The sequence below is a fragment of the Pelmatolapia mariae genome, linkage group LG10_11, assembly GCF_036321145.2.
Source record: "Pelmatolapia mariae isolate MD_Pm_ZW linkage group LG10_11, Pm_UMD_F_2, whole genome shotgun sequence".
Lineage (NCBI taxonomy): Eukaryota > Metazoa > Chordata > Actinopteri > Cichliformes > Cichlidae > Pelmatolapia > Pelmatolapia mariae.
Window position 1 is genome coordinate 75091278 of NC_086236.1, and position 22722 is coordinate 75113999.

General features: G+C 44.9%; 1 protein-coding gene across 3 annotated transcripts in view; it reads left to right on the plus strand.

Annotated features, from left to right (window-relative positions):
• The window catches only part of iqgap3 (IQ motif containing GTPase activating protein 3), an 18297-nt gene extending 6258 nt beyond the window's left edge, over positions 1-12039 (plus strand). For all 3 annotated transcript variants that reach the window (XM_063487315.1, XM_063487313.1, XM_063487314.1), the window contains exons 17-38: positions 979-1146; positions 1232-1374; positions 1499-1669; positions 1751-1834; positions 1926-1997; positions 4761-4830; positions 4916-5124; positions 5221-5373; positions 5616-5779; positions 5856-6080; positions 6165-6305; positions 6380-6464; positions 6902-7134; positions 7212-7344; positions 7447-7549; positions 7624-7753; positions 7884-7971; positions 9614-9826; positions 9989-10149; positions 10797-10922; positions 10998-11106; positions 11205-12039. In XM_063487315.1, the coding sequence (XP_063343385.1) occupies positions 979-1146; positions 1232-1374; positions 1499-1669; positions 1751-1834; positions 1926-1997; positions 4761-4830; positions 4916-5124; positions 5221-5373; positions 5616-5779; positions 5856-6080; positions 6165-6305; positions 6380-6464; positions 6902-7134; positions 7212-7344; positions 7447-7549; positions 7624-7753; positions 7884-7971; positions 9614-9826; positions 9989-10149; positions 10797-10922; positions 10998-11106; positions 11205-11318 (3095 nt within the window). In that variant the 3' untranslated portion in view covers positions 11319-12039. The remainder of the gene's footprint in view (positions 1-978; positions 1147-1231; positions 1375-1498; positions 1670-1750; positions 1835-1925; positions 1998-4760; positions 4831-4915; positions 5125-5220; positions 5374-5615; positions 5780-5855; positions 6081-6164; positions 6306-6379; positions 6465-6901; positions 7135-7211; positions 7345-7446; positions 7550-7623; positions 7754-7883; positions 7972-9613; positions 9827-9988; positions 10150-10796; positions 10923-10997; positions 11107-11204) is intronic.
• Positions 12040-22722: the final 10683 nt, after the last annotated feature.

Sequence of the window (22722 nt, forward strand, 5' to 3'; positions counted from 1 at the left end):
GACTCGTGATTTGTACCAGCGTACGTGATGATGTCACAGGTCCGGAGTTTCTACTGCCGTCCCCTCTTAATTTAACTGTGAGTAACATGTTATGAAGCTTAACTTTAATCACAGCCAAACCGGTTTACTCAGGAACAAATAAAACACTGAAATAAACCAAACATTAACATTTAGAAGTGATCTAAGTGACTTATATATCATTTTTAACCTCAGTAGTGAAACCTCTATTAATAAAAATAGTGTACATGTACATACGTGTACATACCTTAATAAAAACAAGCAGGTGAGATGTTAGAACGCTTTTATTTTTATTTTAGTGGACACTCAATACTATAGACAGCTGCTGGGGTTTCTTTAACCTGAGTAGTGAGAAGACCGCGAGCGGTTTGGGGGGGTTGGAAACGATGTGCCGGGAGTCTGCTGTAGAGTTTTGGACGAAATGCATTCTGGGATATTTAGCTGTCCCAAGTCTACACCGATGCATGCTCGATAAAACGGGCGGAGCGAGAACACATCCGGGACTTTTTCGCGTTCTCGGCGTGATGCGTACTTTGAATTGGAACAGTACTTGGTCTCCGACTGATGACGTATCACGAGTACACGAGAACGCAAGTACGCACAAGTACGCACAAGTACGCATATTGATAAACGCCCACAGATTCATTTACCTGCACAAGTAACCACACCTGTTCAGTTTTTAAGCATGTGGCTTAGAAACGATCAGAGGCTGGACCGCCATCGTTTGTGTTTGATGATATTCGTGATCATTGCGACGCACCTGCGGCGCTTTGTGTCAGACGGAGGAAGGTTGTGAGAGCGAAACGTCTTCATCTTAGAGTGACATCACTAAAGGTGTGCTTGGAGACAGGTGTGAACATCGCTCTGAGTTGCACAAGAAGAAACGACTAAAGGACAGAACTTCCTGTCAGCGTGTTCATTATTGATCCGTGTATTGATTATTGATTGTGTGTCCGTCAGTGTGTCTGTCTGTTGCCGCGGTGAATCAGGCCGTGAAGGAGAACAGGGCGAAGCAGACGCTGCGGGTGTTGTCTCTGCCGGAGGCGGAGCTTCACGGAGTTCTACCTGACTGTACTGCGGAATATCAGAGAGAGCTGAGCGCCCTGATGGCACGTCGCACACGCACAGGTGACACACCTACACACACACACACACACACACACACACACACACACACACACACAGAGAATCATGTGTGTGTGTGTGTCTTCAGGAGATAACCGTAGTCCGTGGGTTCGAGTCCGCCTGCAGGACGGCTCCGTTTATTTCTTCCACCTGAGCAGGCTGGAGGGCAGCTGGGAGCGGCCCCCCGGCTTCGTGCACAACAGCGTCTTCTTGGATCGCCACGACATACAGGTGAGACACACCTGAGGCTCACCTGCTCACTTCCTTGTCAAACCGGAACCGCGTTTCTGTGCTTGGAAAGTTTGATCTGCGATTGGCTACAAGCTCGCTGTGCCACTTTCCCCCCCCCCTGCAGGAAGTGGTCAGCAGCGTTTCGGCCCAGTACAGTCGCGGCGTGCTGTGGCGGAACAGCGAGGCCCTCGTCGTTCGCCTGCAGGCACTCTGTCGAGGCTTCCTGATCAGACGGCGGATGGCGGCACGACGTCACTTCCTCATGAATCAGACGGCCGCCGTCATTGTCATCCAGGTGAGCGTGAGTCCCCTTGGAGAGCCGAGGCTCGTCGGGGAGCTACAGGTGTGTCACAGGTGTGCTCTGCTCTGTGTTCAGTCTCACTGGAGGAGGTTCGTCGAGCAGAGGGTCTACAGACGGCGCCTGCAGTTCCTCTACATGAACTGGAGAGCTGTCGTCACGGTAACAGCTGCTGTTCCTAATCATGTGACTGAGATTAGCAGGTGCAGCTCACCTGATGAGTGTTATTTACGTCGTCTGCTTGTGTGAACAGATCCAGGCGTTTGCGAGGATGTGGTTGGCGAGGAGACGATATTGCGCTCGGCTGAGTTTCTTCAGACGTAACGTGAGTTGTTTTTTTTTTTTTTTTAAACATTGTCTCTTTTATTGAGAAAGCAGTTGAACAGAACAGTAGTGCGACTTTTTTGCTTTCACGTTTTTAAACTTGTAATTGAGAAGAGAAAAGAAAAAAAAAAACAGAAAAATGAAGAGGAAAAAAAAAGAACGAAAGAAAGGGGAAAAATAACCTCGGGTAGCAGGGTCGGTACGTTAGCATCTTAATATTGACGTGGGAATTTAACTCAGGGCTTCAACGTAAATAAAAATCATGGTTCATAAAAAATCACACCTCACAGGCTCAACATATCCATGTTCTGTAGAAAGTATCCCTCTGAAGTTTCAGAGAAAATGATAATTTTTCCATGGTATAGATCTCTTGTACAGAGTGTATCTAATCTTCCATCGTTGCTGGTTCGGGCTTAAGCCATCTCCTCGTAAGGGGCTTTTTACTCGCAGCCAGTAGGATATACAAAAGTCTTCTATCATTAGAGTTAAATTTATCCACTGGTGTGTTACATAAAAATATGGTCTCAAAGGTTAAAGGAAAAACAAATGAAGAAACATTTTGTAGATGTTCATGGATTAGAGACCAGTGCTGGTGAATAACTTTGCAATCCTAAAAGATATGGAAACGGTTAGCTCCATCTCCACCACCTCTCCAACAAGTGTCACAATTCCCCGATATCTTTGTTGAGCAGGGCTGATGAAGAATCTCATAATGGTTTTCCAGCAGAACTCACGCCGAACACTGGACCCGGTGGTAGCCCACTGTGTCATGCATGCGTGGCCCCAACACTCCTCTGTAATCCACAGATTACCTTCTTTCCCCACATTGCTTTAGTATAGACAGTGCTGTCGTTTTTACACCGCAGGATGCTGTTATATCGTTTGGAAATAATTGTGCTTTGCGCTCCAGATTTGGTTAATGATAAAAATGTTTCTACAAATTGTGATTCGTTTAGGTTCACTTTTAAGTTTTGATTCAAATAATTTGTGACCTGTAGATATCTAAAGAAGTCGTCTGAGCCTAAATCATGTTTACTCCTTAAGAATTCAAAGCTTTGAAATGCCCCCTTGTGGACAAATGAATAATAATTAGTTATACCTTTTGAAATCCAGTTCTTGAATCTATTATCGTACTGATTCGGGGAAAAATCTGAATCATATGCGCACCATCTTAAGATAAGATAAGATAACCTTTATTAGTCCCACACGTGGGAAATTTGTTTTTGTCACAGCAGGAAGTGGACAGTGCAAAAGTTATGAAGCAAAAATTAGAATAAAATAAAATAAGAATAAATACAGTACACAACTGTACAGAATAGAATAAAATAGAATAAAATATACAATAAGATAAAAATAGAATACAAATGCTATATACAACTGAGTAAAAATACAACGATAAACCTTAGAGGCATTTTCCAAACTGCAAATTCTGATTACTTCTTTCCAAGCAGATGTCATTATTTGTAGTATGGTTTCATCTGCCATGTGTGTTTTATTCTGTAATTTTATGTCCGATATTAAAGCTGTAACTGGTTTTCCTTTAACTATTGTTCCTTCAGCATCTTTTCATCCAGCGCTGTGATCTAGACAGCAGAGACATATCAATGGTCTTAACTGAGCTGCACAGTAATATTCTCGTAGACAAGGAAGCCCACGGCCTCCCTTTTCTTTCTTCAGTTGGGGCGTTTTATATTTAACTCTGGCTTTTTTCCCGTTCCAGATGTATTTTGAGAACATCGTATCCACCAAAACAGTTTGTGGTATGGCAATCGGTAAAGACTGAAACAAATACAGCAGCCGGGGAAGAATATTTAATCTGATTCGATCCTGGAGTGTAGGTCCAGAAACAGAATGGTATTCCATCTTTGTAGATCTGATTGTATAGATTGGTTTAGCGGGGCATAGTTGGCATTGAACATTTTGGTGAAGTCACGATGTATTACCACCCCTAGGTACCTAATGCTATCTGCATCCCACTTCCATTCATAACGATTCTTAATTTCAACTGGTAGTTCATAGTTTAAAGTTAATACCTGCGTTTTATTTACATTAACCTTATATCCGGAAAAAGAGCCGTACTCTGATAGCATTTCCATGATTTGGGGGAGTGCCTGTGAGGGATAGGATATTGTTAATAGTAAGTCGTCAGCAAATAGTGCTAATTTCTGTTCCCCTCCTGCCGTTCTTACTCCAGTTATATCCTGTCTCTGCCTGATCCACTGACTTAATGGTTCTATAAACAAAGCAAAAAGCAGCAGTGAAATACTGCAGCCCTGTCGTGTCCCGTGTTCCAATGGTTTATTGGTTTATTGTAAAGCCCTGAAATAATATCAATTGCAGATTTATCAAAATTCTCAAAAGGCCCACCTCACTGAATCGAACGCCTTCTCGGTGTCTAAACTTAACACGGTGGTCTCTAGTTTTCGTTTCTCGACCTTTCTGATGTTGTCCTGGGCCTGTCTCTGTTTGATGAAACCCGTTTGATCATTATGCATTAACCCAGGTAATATTGTTTCTAGTCTCTTAGAGATAATGGATGTGAACAACTTGTAATCAATATTCAGGATAGTTACATTACTATAAACTAGACTGTAGTGAGTTTGCTGATGTCACTCTCACATGACTCATGAACTCAGCTGAGCTCTCAGCATCTCGGTAATCAAGATCCACCTGTGAGTTCCTGATGCAGTACAACAGTGTGTACAACTGTGTCAGCCAATCAGACAAAATCTCCTGTTTTCACAGTAACAGTTTGTGTCCACAGGTGGGCGCTGTCGTAAAGATCCAGGCCTTCTTCAGAGCTAACCGAGCTCGCGAGCAGTACAGGATGCTTGGTGAGTTCACAGATGCCTCTGATTGGTCAGGCTGCCGTGTCATCGATGACTCATTAATAAGACCTCTTTCCCTCACCTGTTTTAGTGCACTCGGCCACTCCCCCTCTATCTGTGGTCAGGAAGTTCGTTCACCTCCTCGACCTCGGGGATGGTGACATCAGAGAGGAGGCGGAGCTGCTGCGTCTGAGGGAGGAGGTGGTGAGAAGCATTCGCTTCAACCGACAGCTGGAGGCCGACCTGGACCTGATGGACCTGAAGATCGGGCTGCTGGTCCGCAACCGTGCTACGCTGCAGGTACGGCCCCGCCCCCCTCAGCTCATCGGCACACACACAGACAGACACTGATTGGCTCCTCGTTGTCCTCGTTAACAAAGCGCCGTCTGTGAACAGGAAGTGGTGTCTCACTGTAAGAAACTGACGAAGAAGAACAAGGAGCAGCTGTCAGACATGATGGACGTGGAGAGGAGTAAAGGCCTGAAGGCTCTGAGCCGAGACAGGAGGGAGAGACTGGAGGCCTACCAGCACCTCTTCTACCTGCTGCAGGTAAAACGCACACCTGCCCGCTGCTCGCTTACCTCGAGCTGACCTGAGCAGGTCCATGGCAACACATTACCACACCTGCCTGATCCGTGCAGTCATCTCTGCCTCACCAGCAAGGCAGGGGCTCCACCTGGTGGTGATATTGAGCAACTGCAAGTGGAACAGATGATACATTATATCTGCAGCAGGCCAGTTACAGCGTGTGTGTGTGTGTGTGTGTGTGTGTGTGTGTGTGTGTGTGGCAGACACAGCCCCTGTACCTGGCTCAGCTGATCTTCCTGATGCCTCAGAGTCGCTCCACCTCCTTCATGGAGATGGTGGTGTTCAGTCTGTTTAACTACGGCTCCGACCGCCGCGAGGCCTTTCTGCTGCTGCAGCTCTTCACAGAAGCGCTCCGCTATGAGATCAGGTAACGATGATGTCACTGCACCTGTATCTGAGCTGTAACGTGTTGTCACTGCTTACCTGTGTGTGTGTGATGTCAGGCTGAAGGTGGAGCAGCCCCAGGACGTGATCACAGGAAACCCCACCGTCATCAAGATGCTGGTGAACTTCTACCGCCACGCTCGTGGTCAGAACGCCCTGCGCGAGGTGCTGGGTCCGGCTCTACAGGACGTCCTGCAGGACCGCACGCTCAGCATCAGGACCGACCCCGTGGACGTCTACAAGACCTGGATCAACCAGACCGAGACGCAGACCGGACACAAGAGGTCAGAGCGCGTCTCTCCTGTGTTGTGCGTCTCTCCTGCGTTGTGCGTCTCACTTGTATTGTGCGTCTCACCTGTCTCACCCAGCTCGCTGCCCTATGAGGTTTCTCCCGAAGACGCTCTGGCTCAGCCTGAAGTCCAGAGACGCATCGACATCTCCATCATCAACCTGAAGAACCTGACGGACCGAGTCCTCAAAGCCATCACCGCCAGCCTCCACAAGCTGCCGTACGTCTGTGCCTGCTGCTGCACCTCGCCTCACCCGTCTCTTCTTTGCTGACCGGTTGTCTGTGTTGTCGCAGGTATGGTCTGCGTTACACTGCCAAGGTCCTCAGAGACGCCCTAAAGGCAAAGTTTCCTGAAGCCGGCGAGGACGAGCTCTACAAGGTAAGAACACAGATCAACACACCTGAATCACATGATTAGTTCATTACCAGGCCTCTGGAGAACTTCAAGACATGTTGAGGAGGTCATTTAGTCATTTAAAGCAGCTGTGTTGGATCAAGCACACATCTAAAACCTGCAGGACTCCAGGCCTGCAGTTGGACACCTGTGCTGCAGGTGATGAAGGTGGGCTGTGTTTCACGTGAATTTCTGCTCCTGCTGCGCTCAGGTGAGCTCAGACTGATGATGGAGGATGTGTGATCAGCAGATTTGGAGGTCTACAGAAATCACAGCTTACAGGTCGGAGCTGAGATTTGATTGGTTGCTCGATGTGAAGCTTGGTCTCTGTACGGCGGCGGGTCTTGAAGTCAGAACCACGTGGCTCTGACGCTGTGACCTGAATTGAACCGCTAACGCCGAATCTGCCCTACTCCCCGCAGATCGTTGGTAACCTGGTCTACTACCGCTACATGAACCCGGCCATTGTGGCCCCGGACGGCTTCGACGTGGTGGACCGTTTGGCCAGCTCTGCTCTGCAGCCCGAACAGCGCCACATCTTGGGCTCCATTGCCCGCGTGCTGCAGCACGCCGCTGCCAACAAACACTTCCATGGAGGTGGCTACCACATCAGAGCCCTGAACCAGTACATCAGCCAGACCCACAGCAGGTTCAGGTGGGTTTCAGGTGACCTCGCTCCGTTCTGAGGTGTCGGGGAGGTGGAGGTTCTCCTGACGGTGTTGTGTGTCTCAGGAGGTTCCTGCAGTCCGTCTGCGACGTTCCTGAACCGGAGGACAGATTCCGAATGGATGAGTACTCGGAGCTGCTGATCGTGAACAGACCCGTGATCTACATCTCTGTGAGCGAGCTGCTCAACACACACAAGGTCAGGAAGCTCCGCCTCCAGCTGTACTGTCATCTTTTCGCTGCATGTGCACCTATACCTGGTCTACATAAACCCGTGAACCTCTCACATGTCTCTCTGCAGCTGCTGCTGGAGCATCAGGAGGTTTTGTGCCCGGACCCCTCAGACCCCCTCGGCCTGATTCTGAAGGATCTCGGTCCGGTTCCCAGCCTGCAGGAACTCATCGGTACAGCCAACCGATGCTCTGCCGTCGCGCTCCGGTCTGAGCCAGTCCGAGTCTGACTGTTTTCTGTCCTTCAGGTGACTCCGCAGCTGATCCAGGATCAGACTCTCAGAGTAGCAAGATGGAGGTCTCTCTGACCCTGACCAACAAGTTTGACATCTTCGACGACGCCAATGACAAGCCAGACGCCAGAGGACTTCTGCTCAGGTAGCCCCGCCTCTAAGCCATTAGCCTCACCTGCTCATTGTCTGTCAGGGTTTGTTTACCTGAACATTAAAGAAGAACCTGGTGTTCACAGAAAATATTTGTGGGGGTTTTTGTTTTGTTTTTGTTCCAGCACCAAGCAGCTGATCATCGACGTCATCAGGACGCAGTCAGGTGACTCTCTGTGTGACATCCTGAGGACGACACCGTCACGCGACCAGGTAAAACTCGCACTAATAGGTTGGTCGGTGACCGGCACCCGCTGCAGTCTTGATGATGTCTAGAGATGGCACAATACCACTGTTTCATGACCGATACCGATATCATAAATGTTGATATCTGTCGATACCGATATAAATCCGATATAGTGTGTTTTATAATCAATAAAGCGTTTTTTTTTTTTTTTAAATATCTTGCTGCATTTTGTATAAGTTCATACTCTAGTTTTAAAAAACAACTGTTATACCTGTATGCAAGAAATACACTGCACCCAAAATATTTCATAGTTCAGCAAAACTGATCAATCTAATAAACTTAAACCTGCACCATCCTCCCTATCCTGGTGTTTTAAAGAGTACTTAGGTTGTTTAATATTCCTGCTAGCTAATAGGGTCGCCAACTCCCAGCAAAAAAAAGCAAATATGGCCCAGCCTTAGGAGGTTCCCTATCATACCGTTCACAGTAATACCGGTATAATGTTGGGCAACGATAAGAAAATGAAATATGGCGATAGAATATGGGTAAAATGCGCTTTTGTTTTCATACACACATGGCGGAAAAAGCATGGCGGCGACGGCGAATGAGAAGGGCGAAAGCGGATCGTTGAATGAAACGATGAACCAGAACTGGTTTGTAAAAATGCTGCAGCTTCAGTGGTGTGGAACTGGTTTAGCTTTCGTCCGTCAGATACACAACAAAGCACTATTTTTGGTAGAGCATGCTAGCGGGCCGTCGTTATTACCGTGTTTTCTGGAAAATACGGCACACTTAAAATCAATCCTGTGATTTTTCTGAAAATCAACAGTGCCCCTTATAATCCCGTGTGCCTTATGTATGAATTCTGGTTGTGTTTACTGACCTCGAAACGATTTTATGTGCTACACGGCGCTCGAATGTCAAATGTTTCAGTACGACTTTGCTAAGCTACGAAGCCGCACCGCTTGATGGATTGTGGGAGCATTACGGCTATCGTAGGCAGGAGCCTCGCGGAGTGATACGTACTGTGCTTCAACATAATATTACCGTATTGTGTGTGTATAACCTCTTTTTAAGTTTTGGGGATATTATACATGGTTATGCTGAGAATATTTCAGCCAGTTTCCACTGGAAATGCCTTTTGGTTAAACTGTCAGCAAGGAATTTGCATTTGCACTGTTAAATTTTTATATAACTTTAATGCACATAAAAAAACAGGTGCTTGTTTAAGTGAAAATACAATGATGGGTTTTTTGCACTAATAAAGTTGGAGTTGTAAAGTATTTCAATTCAATTATATCGTCAGTTATATCGTTATCGCAAATTTTCAAATATATATCGTGATAAATATTTTTGGTCATATCGCCCTGCACTAGAACCACCCCCCACCCCCCACCCTCCACCCTCCACCCTCCACCTCATGATGCTTAAACAACGCAATCAACCTAAATTTAATGCACGTGTAAAAAAATAAATAAATAAATAAAAAATTTATTTATAATAAAAAATGTCGCAAGTATTGTGAGGTGCTTTTGTGATGTTTAATGGATCGGATTTCATTTTTTATTTCTCTCTGATATCCGATCCAGTATTTTAGGTCAGTATCGGACCGATACGTAATATTGGTTCGGCCCATCTCTAATGATGTCATCTGATCTCTTCAAACAGGAAGTGTGCCACGATTGGCTGATGCAGCGCCGCGCACAGCAGGATGCTCGGACTCCTGAGAAGATGAAGCGGAACCAGTCGCTGGTCGCCAACGGCAACCTGAGCCTGGAGGAGAAGAAGAGGAAGATCCTGAGGAGTCTTCGTCGTCTGGAGGGACTCGGCACCCTAAAACCGCCAGACAGCGAGAACCAGATCCTGCAGATGATCGCCAAGGTAACGAGACCTGCCTCCATCTCCTCCTATTCCAGCGTCCTCCTTCGCTACATCCTGGCATGTTTCTGGTTTTGTTTGCGTTTTTTTGTTGTTGTTGTTTTTTTGCCTACATGTTTTCGAAAACGTCCCTGACTATGATGTCACTGCATGTTTCCCCACCAGGACATCCGTCAGCAACGTCTCCACCGCCAGCGCCGAGGGGCGGAGCTCCTGAAGCTCCATCAGACTCTCAGCAGCCTGCAGGCTAAGAGCAGCTTCCACAGTGAGCAGGTGGACTATTACAGGCATTACATCACTTCCTGTCTGGACAACCTCACCGACAGGTATGCACAAGCAGCTGTTTTTGGGTAACAACCTAGTTTTTCTCATCTCAGGCCGTTAGCATCAGATATAACTTTCTGTTCTCGGACATGGCGGCGCCAAACGTTTAGAAGTACCGCAGCAATGAACAGCGATGGGGCGGGGCTGTGGTGACATCACACCACTGTGGTGTGAACCAGGCGTTTTCTCCTCGAGAGTTGTGACGTCGGTTTTTGGGGCGGGACGAACAAACGTTTGTCACACGATCAATGACACAAGGGATAAACTAAAGTACAACAAACAAATAAAGTCATTCGGGAACAGGTGAGCCGAGGTTGACCACGAGCCCCGGGTACAGGAAGCTCTATCAGAGGCGCCAGAATACGAGAGCTTTAAACCGTGCGTTCGAAATCTGAGTGAGGAGAAGCTCGCTGGGGTACGAGCTGAATGTTTGCATGAAAAGTTCAAACATCACCAAGAGCGTTGGTCACGAGCTGAGCCGGCATCCACGCCGACCTGCCATCAGCTGATCTTAAATATCCACCAACAGCTCCTGAAACAGGAAAGAGGTGCTTAGACCGCGCGTGTCCTGAAGGTGCACGTCACGATGCTGTCAGTGAGGCGATAGGCCTGTCAATAAGGTCCATCACTGATTGGCTTGTTCTTGCAGCAAATCGACCAGTCAGAAGGCGGCGGACGGCAAAGGGAGGAACAAGCTTCCTGCTCTGAGCTACAGCGCCACCCGGCTGCACGAGAAGGGCGTTCTGCTGGAGATCGAAGACCTGCCAGTCACGCAGTGAGCGCAGAACACACAGACGGCACACGTATGACACGCGGCGAGGACGTGTGCTCACGATCTCTCTGTTTCCAGGTTTAAGAACGTCATGTTTGAGATTGCTGCCGGGCCCGAGAGAGGAAGTTTCAAAGTAAAAGCTCGATTTCTCGGCGTGGAGATGGAGGAGTTCCTGCTCAAATACCAGGTAGGACCGAGGCCAGACCACGTCGAACCGAGCCACATAAACCAGGTGATACGAGTTTAACGTGTGTGTGTGTGTGTGTCTGTGTGTGTGTGTGTTAGGACCTGCTGCAGCTGCAGTATGAGGGTGTGGCTGTGATGAAGATGTTCAATAAGGCCAAAGTCAATGTGAACCTCCTCATCTTCCTCCTCAACAAGAAGTTCTTCAAGAAGTGAGAGGAGCGGCACTCACTCGGCTTCTGCAGCGAGGCCTCGTCCCACACTCCTGTCTATAATCAGGAAACTGAACTGCGTTTTATACCAAATGATCAGGACGAAACTTTTGAGGCGTCTTTGAATCTCACTAAATTTGACTGACTTTATATCTCGCTCAGTGGGACGTCCTTGTACACTCCTGTCTGTAATCAGTGAGTTAGTGCTCTGTCTGCAGCGCTGTCTTTGTTTTTATGTCCGTAAAATTTAACTACAGTGATTCTTTTTTATTTCACGTGATATTTTTATGCATGTTTATATGATACTAATCAAACAGAGTGAGTCGTCTGTCTTCCTCTCTGTAACACTTTAATGGGACATCCTCTCCCTACACCTGTTTTAATATCTCACCACAGTATTTGGATGCGGTGCAGAGTGAGGCATCTTACCTCAGTGTCTGTCTTTGTATGGGAACGGTTATTTCAGTTTAATTTGGAGGAGTGACACGTCAGTGTTTTTGTCCTATCTTGGTTTGTTTCTCAGGATTCAAACTACACTAAGCTGTCTTACTTTGAAAGGTTTGACCCTTTCAGGACTCCGTAGTAGCTCATTGGTCTCTGATGTCTGGTTGTAATGTTTAGCTGCACGGAGCTTTGACCAATCAATACCAGCTGATCAATACCTGTAAATATTTCCTGTCATTTCCTTCTTCTTTTGTCTTTGCTACAATAAATAAACATGAACATTTCAGTCATTATTTCTATTTTTAATTTAAAAGTTAAAAGACTAAGAGTGTGTGTGTTAAAAAAACAAACAAAAAAAACCCTGATTGTTAGGTTTTTGTAATGTTGATTGTCATTTATGCTTAGAAATATCTACTTATATATGCTTAGAGTTTATAATTAGTTGTAGATTGGTAGAGGTTTGATCCTTAATAGTCTGCAAACTTTGTGTGCATTCCAGAGCACTTTGGGAGCATGGGAGAGGTCGTACCTTGTCTTATTGTTTTATGGTAGGATAAACGTATCTATATCTGTTTTAGTCTAAGTGCCTTTTGTTTAGATGAACTGCTGGACTTCCAGACCAGCAGGTTTAGGGAAGTCGTTTATGGGGTCATGCTTTGACACACACACACACACACACACACACACACACACACACACACACACACACACACACACACACACACACACAGGGTATTCTTTGTTCTCATTTATACCTATGTAAGATGTCATATGTTAATGAACCTATGCATATTCATGTAACCACAATAAAAGAGCAGTGTTACGGGGGAGCGGACGAGAGCAACTGGGGTCAAGCGAAGGAACGGCGTTTGTCCAGTTGGTCTCCCGTGCACGGAAACATAAGGAATTTTGCCTACTCGTGTCTTGCTTTGCTGTGTAATTACATTGTCTTCAACGTTCCAGCAAATAGGTTTGTAGCTTAAGCCTATCACTGATGATGGCCACGAACAAGCTGAATGTTGCTTTTTTTTTTTTTTTCCTGAGATGTCATAGACTTCAGATTCTAGCCAATCATTTTACCATTGCAAGCGTAGTAGGCGGGCCCAGGTACGTACGTTCTTTTAGAGCAGAGCTACAGATTAAAAATGCCCAAGGTGAAGCAGTCAAAAGTCTGGCTGTACTTCACAGCAAACTCAGCAGCCTGCAACAAGTGCTTTAAGGTGATACTGTGCAAAGGAGGTAACACCTCGAATCTGATGAAACACCTGGCGACGCATAGCGTTTTTTTTTAAAAGCCGAGAAATGCGCCGTATTTGATAGCTTGCTGCGAGACCTCACACCGTGCACATCTACTGCGGGTATGGCGCCTGTTATCGGACCTGGAGTTAGCAACATCCCCCAAGAACCCGAAGAGGAGAGTCCTGGCCCCTAGCCCTGCCAGTGTAGCAGAAATGATGACGGATGATGATGGCAGCAGCAGCCGTTCTTCTCTGTGTGAGTAGCTTGATGTTGTTCGTGTGTAATTTACGTTGAGTAGGCTAACCACGTTATTACATTAATGCATGTAAGATGAACTAGCAAACACCGTCGTAGTTACATGCGGCTGTCTTCTTGTTTGATGGCAGATACTCCCTTCACCCTGGCCAAAAAGGCTAAAATGACCAAAGAAAAAGAGGGAAACAGCTAAACATGAGAGATTTTAGGACAAAGTTTGTGTTCTTCATTCTTTAAGCACCGGTTCGAGCACCGTTTAAGCACTGGCACAGTTTCAAAAGTACCGGTTTGGCACCGGTATCGGATAAAACCTAAACGACACCCATCCCTAGTCGGCGGATACACAATGGATGCCTGGCAACACTCTCAATGGAGGATGTTAAAGACATCTAACCATTTGGAACCATGATGACAGGGTGAAAATGACTCCAAGGCTCCTCACAGCATTACTGGAGGCCAAGGTAATGCCATCCAGAGTAAGAATCTGGTTAGATACCATATTTCTAAGATTTTCAGGGCCGAGTACAATAACCTCAGTTTGATCTGAATTAAGAAGCAGAAAGTTAGCGGCCATCCAGGTCTTTATGTCTTTAAGACATTCCTGCAGTTTAACTCATTGGTGTGTGTTATCTGGCTTCATAGGTAGATATAGTTGGGTGTCATCAGCATAGCAGTGAAAATGTATGCTATGTCTTCTGATTATACATGCTTCCCTTAGGCAGTATAATGTAAACAGAATTGGTCCTAGCACTGAACCCTGTGGAACACCATAATTAACCTCAGTGTGTGAAGAGGACTCTCCATTTACAGGCACAAAATGGAGTCTATTAGATAGATATGATACAAACCACTGCAGTGCAGTACCTGTAATACCTACAGCGTGCTCTAATCGCTCTAATAGGATATTATGGTTGATGGTGTTGAAAACTGATTACATTTAAGATTGAAGCATTAATTAATGGCAGGACTTCTTTGAGCAGTTTTGTAGGAATGGGGTCTAAAAGACACGTTGATGGTTTGGAGGAAGTAATTATTGAAGTTAACTCAGAAAGATCGATTGGAGAAAAAGAGTCTAAATGAATATCAATGGTACTGAAAGTAGCTGTAGATAATATTACATCTGTGGGATGATTATTGGTAGTTTTTTCTCTAATGATTAAAATTTTATTTGGGAAGAAGTTCATGAAGTCATTACTAGTTAACGTTAAAGGGATGGTTGGCTCAACAGAGAGATAGAGTACGATCGTGCACTGTAGACTCTGAATCATTGCGACGCATCGTAGAAAAAATACCGGCTAAAAGTGGTGTCAAGCTGCCCCAGAGAAAGTAATCGGTAGGATACCCTGAGAGAAAATACGACCGAATGAAATCTAACTTGAAGGCTACACTCGAAGAGGTAGACTTTGTTTCCACCACTGCTGGCATCTGGACGGTAAATAATAAATGTTTTATGGGTCTCCACTTTACAGCGCAACAAGGCCGACCGAGCATGCAACAGAATTAGAGGCAGCCATACCTATGATGTAATTAGAGCAGAGATTCAAGAAAGCCATTTATCATATGGACTAAAAGCTAAAGTTGTTGCCACTGTAACGGATAATGCATCCAATTTTGCCATTCAGAGTATGTCAGCCCTGTGATCTGGAGTCTGAATCTGAAAATGAAGAAGGTAATGATGAGGAAACGACTTTTACTGATGTAATAGAAGCTCTTTCAACCACATCTGGTGATGCACAGTTTAGCCTCCCTCCATACTACAGATGTGCATTGTACACACTTATCCTGATTCCAACAACCGATGTTGATAAACATCTAAATTCCTGTGCAGACACCAAGGCCAAGACAGGTAGGAGTAGCATTGCAAAATGTTCTGCTCTTTGGACTAAAGCAAGTCAATCAACATTAGCCTCTGGACAGGTGGAGGATGTGAGCTGCAGGAAGCTAAGGGCACTCACATCCACAAGGTGGAATTCCCTGTATGAGGCCATTTCCAGAATCATCACTATTCCCTTGAATGAACTTAATCCCCTGTGTGTAAAACTGGGAATTAAGTGCCTTAATGAAACGGAGTACCAATTCTTGAAAGAGTACTGCACTGTGATGAAGCCCCTGACAGTAGCTCTGGACATCTTACAAGGGTGCACCTATGGGGCTTTACTACCAACACTCACAAGTCTGATGTCAAAGACACTTGCCCTGAAAGATGACCTCTAGAATGACAGCCAGCCTTCCAATTATTAAAATGATAGAATAAGAGACCAAATATTCATCCCTTGGTAAATATCAGGGATATTGATCATCATTAATCATGAATATTAATCATAATATCAACAGAAGTCTCAACCCAAATTAAATCTCATACGGTATTGATAGCATATAAGATGGTTTAGCATAGCAAAGCCCACAAAATAAATACAATAGGTAATTATATAGTAAAATAATTTTATTCTTAGATGCATCATATTGTATGTTACAGGCCATCAAGACTCGTTTTGATGCTGTTCTGGATAGCTGTCACAGTCTCTCTAGTCTTGTAATAGCCAAGAAGGTCTTCTTGCAGAGGCCACTTGTCCCAAGTTGAAACTTCGTTGGCTGAGAGATGAGCGTAGGAGAAAGCTCCTGATAACAGAGTGTTGGAAAGCTGCTTCCGCAACTGACAACACTAATGTGCCCCGAATGCCAGCCAGCCCAGCTGAAATGGACTTCTTTGAATTTGAGAAGCAGCCCACAGAAAGCTTCTCACAACAAAAAGAAGTAACTGACTATTTAAGGTCAGGCTGTGAGCTTGAGATTCTGAATCAGTTCCCAAATCTCAAAAAGATGTACATGAAATACAACAGTCCAACTCCATCCAGTGCACCAGTGGAACGGCTGTTCCGTTTGGATTGGTGCTTTCCTCGAATAGGAACAGACCATCTAATAAAAGGTTTGAGAAGCTTCTGCTGATGCGATATAACCACTGTTTCAGTCTGTGAGTACAAGAAAACAATTATTAGAATATAATGTGTTAAATTTGCTTAGATGAGAGGGTCCAGCAGTAGATCAGAGGAATAGGGAAGGATTTGTCTGTGTTTCAGTTTGGTTTAGCTGTAGGCCTGAGAGTGTGTGTGTTATTGTGTACAGGGAAAGGAATTTATTGACACTGGGGGTCTGCTGTCATAAAAGGAGACAGGAAGCTACAGTTGGGGGTTGCTGATGCTTGTACCTGAATGTAATAAAAGCTCATAATTGTCATAACTTAGAAGTAGGTTTGCAGGAGACTCTCCACATGCTTAGCTGTAAGAGTAAGACAACAAGAGGCCAATGCCAGAGAGCAGCAGGTAAGCGCATAGCCCCTCCTGATAGCCCTCAATGTCTACATGTATTTAAAATTGAGAGGTGGGCAACGACGCCAGGGGTGAGGTTGTACACCCGGATGGTCTTCTGGATGCCGTGTAGCGTGCCCACCCCCAAGGTCCTATATGTATGTGTTATGAGAGTGTGAGTAATGTGAATGTGAAGGACTGTTTAAGTTGTGCTTCCGCGTTATCTAATGACAAGGTTGAATTTTGTGTTTCCAAGACTGTCGGGGGGGAGAGCCATGCTTGTCATTACACACCAGCTAGCCCTTTGCACCTGTGGGCCAGGACTTTCTGACCACAGTTAATGAACAGGCCGATCTAAAGGCAATTCAGCTGAATAGCTCAGAGGCAGTCCACTATGTTTTCTGTGCAAAGCCAAATCCAAGTGCATTCCACTCACTAGCTTTCTACAGTCGATCAGTGTGTGTGATTGAACTCCTCCATCACTTAGTCTTGCCAAATGGAGGCTTAGATTCCTATAAGTGTACTTCTTTCAAGAAGCCCAAGGACACTGTACAATAGATAAAAACACATAACAGAACAATGACACAATGAAGAGCAATAAAACCAAAGCACAAGATAAAATTAACAAACAGTGGGTTCACAGTGAATATGCAGATTTGAACAGATGGGTTTTGAGTCGAGATTGAAACTGGGGGGGAGAACCAATGTTTCTTATATCTGGGGGTAGAGCGTTCCACAGCCTGGGACAAGGGGGGGGGGGGGTTTATACAGTAGCTATGATGGTGGGAATGGGTCCAGTCAGCTCACATGCAAGGCACTCTAGGGAACTAAAGGCTAGTGATGGGATTTCTGGCTCTTTTTAGAGAACCGGCTCTTTCGGCTCAACTCACTAAAAAGAGCCAACTCTTTCAGCTCCCAACCGGCTCTTCAGGTTGTTTTGTTGCTTTAATTAATTTATTATTAACAATAATATAAAATTATGCACAAAAGGAATTACTAATGTAAAAAAACCCGTGGTTTTATTTATATATGTTTATATATAAATATATATGGTTGCCCCTAGAGACAAAGCACGTACAAACTCTGAAACACATTTGTAGCGTTAACTGAACTTCAAATCAGAGCTACCTAGATCACTTAAATTACACAATTGAAAGCATATGTGTATTGTTTGTGTATTTATACACAAGCACTCATATATATTCAAATAATTAAAGAAAATGTTCATTTACCTGTTACTACCACACACCAAATCCAGTCGTTGGTACTTCCTGGCTTGTGTAGCCACTAGGTAACAAAAGCTCAACACTGCCCCCTAGCATCCTGGAGCACTTCTGTTGTGTTTTGTACGTGTTTTGGAGTTTGTACGTGTTTTGGAGTTTGTACGTGTTTTGGAGTTTGTATGTGCTTTGTCTCTAGGGGCCACCGTAAATATACTTTTATTTATTTACTCCACATAAAATGTAATAAATAAATCATATAATACAAAAACCAACTATTTACATTTCAACTTAACTATTTAAATTTTCAGCTTTTTCCTTTTAAACAAATTTAAAGTGAAACAACACAAAACACTGCAAACCACAACACAATTAAATATAAATTAAAATATGAAAACAAAAAGAAGATGCACATTCTCTGTCATATGGGTCTGCATGAATAAACTTTCTGAATCCTTTATCATCTGCAACTGAAAATAGTTGTGGATGATTACTATACCTTTCTAATGTGACGTTGTTGTCCCTGGCTCTGTTTCTCTCTCTTTCCCTCCCGCTCTGTTCCTGTGCTACTGCGACTGTAACTACCGCCCCTCCCCCCTCCTTCCAGCGCAAAGCACATGGCTCACGTGCGGAGTGAAGCGGAAAAAAGTGCGAGAGAAAGGGGGAAAATAAACGATGGCTCCCAATAAGGAGCCGACTCGCGTCGTTCACTTCAAAGAGTCGGCTCTGAGAGCCGTTTCGTTCGCGACCGACTCATCACTACTAAAGGCATCAACATTCACTGGCAGGACTTTCAAGTGCTGGCGAAAAATGATCGCGAGACCACCCCCACGACCTGAGCAGCGAGGTTTAGAAAAGTAAAATCCCGGAGGAGTAGATTAATTTAGTTGAGAAAAGTCATCAGGTTGTTGCCCGGTTTCAGTTAAACAGAAAAAGTCTAACTTACAGTCAGATAGGAGGTCTTGGATGGGAGGTCCCTTATTTGTCAGTGAGCGGATGTTTAGAAGACCGAAGTTTAGTGGAGTATTTTCTTTCTTGCTGTTCATGGTGGGCGCCCTGGTCAGGTGAGCTAGAGATCGGTGGTTGACAGCCCGATCAGGGTTCCTGCGAGGGCGGCGAGTAGCAGACTAAAAAACGATTTAATTCCACTGGAGTTGAGGAAAATCCTGCAGGACCCACGATGGATGTATCTCTAGCGAGGCTGGAAAGTGATGTCCGGGTGGTAGTGGAGCTCCGCCGGTGATGGGAGCGACAGCTGGCTGCGAAGGCGCAGGAGCTCAGCGGCTGTATAGCCGAGCAGTCCAGCCGTAGGATGGTAGACGAGCATCAGGAGAGTCCAGAATAGTTCTGACCAGCTCAAAAACATCTTGGCCCACATCTTAGACGATATGGAGGAAAAAGAGCCGAGCCGGCCGGAGCGACAAACAGGGAGGCTAAAATAGCTCAGTTGAGCTAGTGCAGCTCACTGGGAATAAGATGTCAGAGCACATTTAGCTGAAGTAGCAGACGTTGAGGACAATCGCTACAAATCAATCCCTGGCAGAGACTGATGTGGTCCTGAGAGTGAATGTACCTGTTCATTCAAATCGGAATCCAAATAATCGAAAATGTACTGGTGAGTAGCGGCAGCCAGACGCGCCAGCGTTCACTCAAGATGGAAGTAGTCCATTGACTCAACCCAACAGGAAGTCCGCAATTTTGGATTGAAGTTGCCATTTTGGCTCCAATTTTGCCATTTCCAGGCCTTGTGCTTTTGCGAACTCCTCATTGGGATTTGATCTTATCACCTTCATATTCGGCCAGTCTCAACTACACACCTGGGCCATATTAAATTGTGGAGCTTTTGAATTTTCGGACTAGGATGTGGCCGTGGCACCACAGCGAATTTCGCTGATTCGCCATGAAAATCTTATTGGATTTCATTCCCACATACAGTGGCTTGCAAAAGTATTGAACTTTCCCACATTTTGTCACATTACAGCCACAAACATGAATCAATTTTATTGGAATTCCACGTGAAAGACCAATACAAAGTGGTGCACACGTGAGAAGTGGAACGAAAATCAGACATGATTCCAAACATTTTTTACAAATAAATAACTGCAAAGTGGGGTGTGGGTAATTATTCAGCCCCCTTTGGTCTGAGTGCAGTCAGTTGCCCATAGACGTTGCCTGATGAGTGCTAATGACTAAATAGAGTGCACCTGTGTGTAATCTAATGTCAGTACAAATACAGCTGCTCTGTGACGGCCTCAGAGGTTGTCTAAGAGAATATTGGGAGCAACAACACCATGAAGTCCAAAGAACACAGCAGACAGGTCAGGGATAAAGTTATTGAGAAATTTAAAGCAGGCTTAGGCTACAAAAAGATTTCCCAAGCCTTGAACATCCCACGGAGCACTGTTCAAGCCATCATTCAGAAATGGAAGGAGTATGGCACAACTGTAAACCTACCAAGACAAGGCCGTCCACCTAAACTCACAGGCCGAACAAGGAGAGCGCTGATCAGAAATGCAGCCAAGAGGCCCATGGTGACTCTGGACGAGCTGCAGAGATCTACAGCTCAGGTGGGGGAATCTGTCCATAGGACAACTATTAGTCGTGCACTGCACAAAGTTGGCCTTTATGGAAGAGTGGCAAGAAGAAAGCCATTGTTAACAGAAAACCATAAGAAGTCCCGTTTGCAGTTTGCCACAAGCCATGTGGGGGACACAGCAAACATGTGGAAGAAGGTGCTCTGGTCACATGAGACCAAAATGCAAAACGCTATGTGTGGCGGAAAACTAACACTGCACATCACTCTGAACACACCATCCCCACTGTCAAATATGGTGGTGGCAGCATCATGCTCTGGGGGTGCTTCTCTTCAGCAGGGACAGGGAAGCTGGTCAGAGTTGATGGGAAGATGGATGGAGCCAAATACAGGGCAATCTTGGAAGAAAACCTCTTGGAGTCTGCAAAAGACTTGAGACTGGGGCGGAGGTTCACCTTCCAGCAGGACAACGACCCTAAACATAAAGCCAGGGCAACAATGGAATGGTTTAAAACAAAACATATCCATGTGTTAGAATGGCCCAGTCAAAGTCCAGATCTAAATCCAATCCAGAATCTGTGGCAAGGTCTGAAAACTGCTGCTCACAAACGCTGTCCATCTAATCTGACTGAGCTGGAGCTGTTTTGCAAAGAAGAATGGGCAAAGATTTCAGTCTGTAGATGTGCAAAGCTGGTAGAGACATACCCTAAAAGACTGGCAGCTGGGGGCTGAATAATTACGCACACCCCACTTTGCAGTTATTTATTTGTAAAAAATGTTTGGAATCATGTATGATTTTCGTTCCACTTCTCACGTGTACACCACTTTGTATTGGTCTTTCACGTGGAATTCCAATGAAATTGATTCATGTTTGTGGCTGTAATGTGACAAAATGTGGGAAAGTTCAAGGGGGCCGAATACTTTTGCAAGCCACTGTAGGTTGTCCGATCTGGACCGAAGTGCACACATATAATAAGGCTCCACCCCTGAACATATTTCAACTGCCATATTTGACATCAGATGCAGCACCAACTAGTGGGAACAGGAAATGTCATGTTTTACACTTTGGGGTACAGTATAGTGATGGGTGACCTAAGAAGCCTCAAATTTCTCCAGGAAAGCCTTAAGGAGTTGGTCTTGGCAATACATTGAAAACTGTGAGTTTTAGAGAAAGGGCGCCACACCAGCAGCATGGCAAACATTGATGTCTCGCCATGAAGAACAAAATTGCTAAAACACAATGTCCAGTCTTCCCCAAACGTCGAAGGCATGAGTCGAGAATCAAGCTGGGAAATGTTTGATATGCCATTTGTCAGTAATGGTTAGAGCGCCATCTAGTGGAACAACTATAATCTTCATTGAATGAGATTAAGTTTTAGCTGGTGGTTCTACGCATGAATTCCATCAAAGTGACATCAGATTGGACGTGCTGGGTGTAGTTGTTGGGCATGGCTGGACGCGCCAGGGTGCGAGGACCCTCTTAACGCTGCTTGCAGCTTTAATTGAATATTGTTGTTTTTGGTTTTTCCACTATGGCTGAATTTTAAATTAACGTTTCAAGAGTTGAGTGTATTAGAGAATTGTGGATTAATATGATTGTGCAAGATGATTAGATCTTTAACAAGCTGATTAGATCTTTAACAAGACGATTAGATCTTTAGCATGAACGCTCACCTCTGTTTTCTACACAGACACACATACACATATCACTGATCACATCACATGCTCATAGACACACACATCACATGTTCACTGTTGCAGAGACAAACGACATATGTTCACATGTGAGTGTTTTATCTGTTGCATGATTAATGAGATGTTTGTGACCCTGGTCTGATCGGCTCCCCTTGCAAGTTAAAATGGATCGAGCTCTGTCTCGCTTTGTTCACGGGAATAAGTCTCTAAACCAGCGGGGCCTGTGAAGCACAGACCTAACAGAGTGAGTGATTTGATTTTTGTAGTTTTATCAGTTTCGGATGTTGTTTTGTTACTTTAATGATGTAATGCCAAAACAGCCTATGGGACTTCTGAATTGATGCCTTATCCTTTTAGAATATTGAACTTGTTGCACAACACCTACAGTTAAATCAGTTTTTTAGATATTTGATTGACCTTGAATAATGTTTAATAGCTTTATTACTAATTTACTTACTTTGATGGGACCCATGTGAATGTTTTTCTATAATATTATTTTGAATGAAATTCATTATAATAATGAGATGTTATGATTTGTTTTGTTATTGGTTTATTGATTGTCATTGCTTGTTGTGAAGGCGACAGGTTCAGCAGAGAAAGGAGCAGGTAGGTATGAGATGAGTTCTTCTCCTCTTCATCATCATCATCATGTACAGGAGACACAGGTAACACAGGCGGTTTCCTCTTTTGCTGAGTAAGTATTTCCTTTTCAGAAGG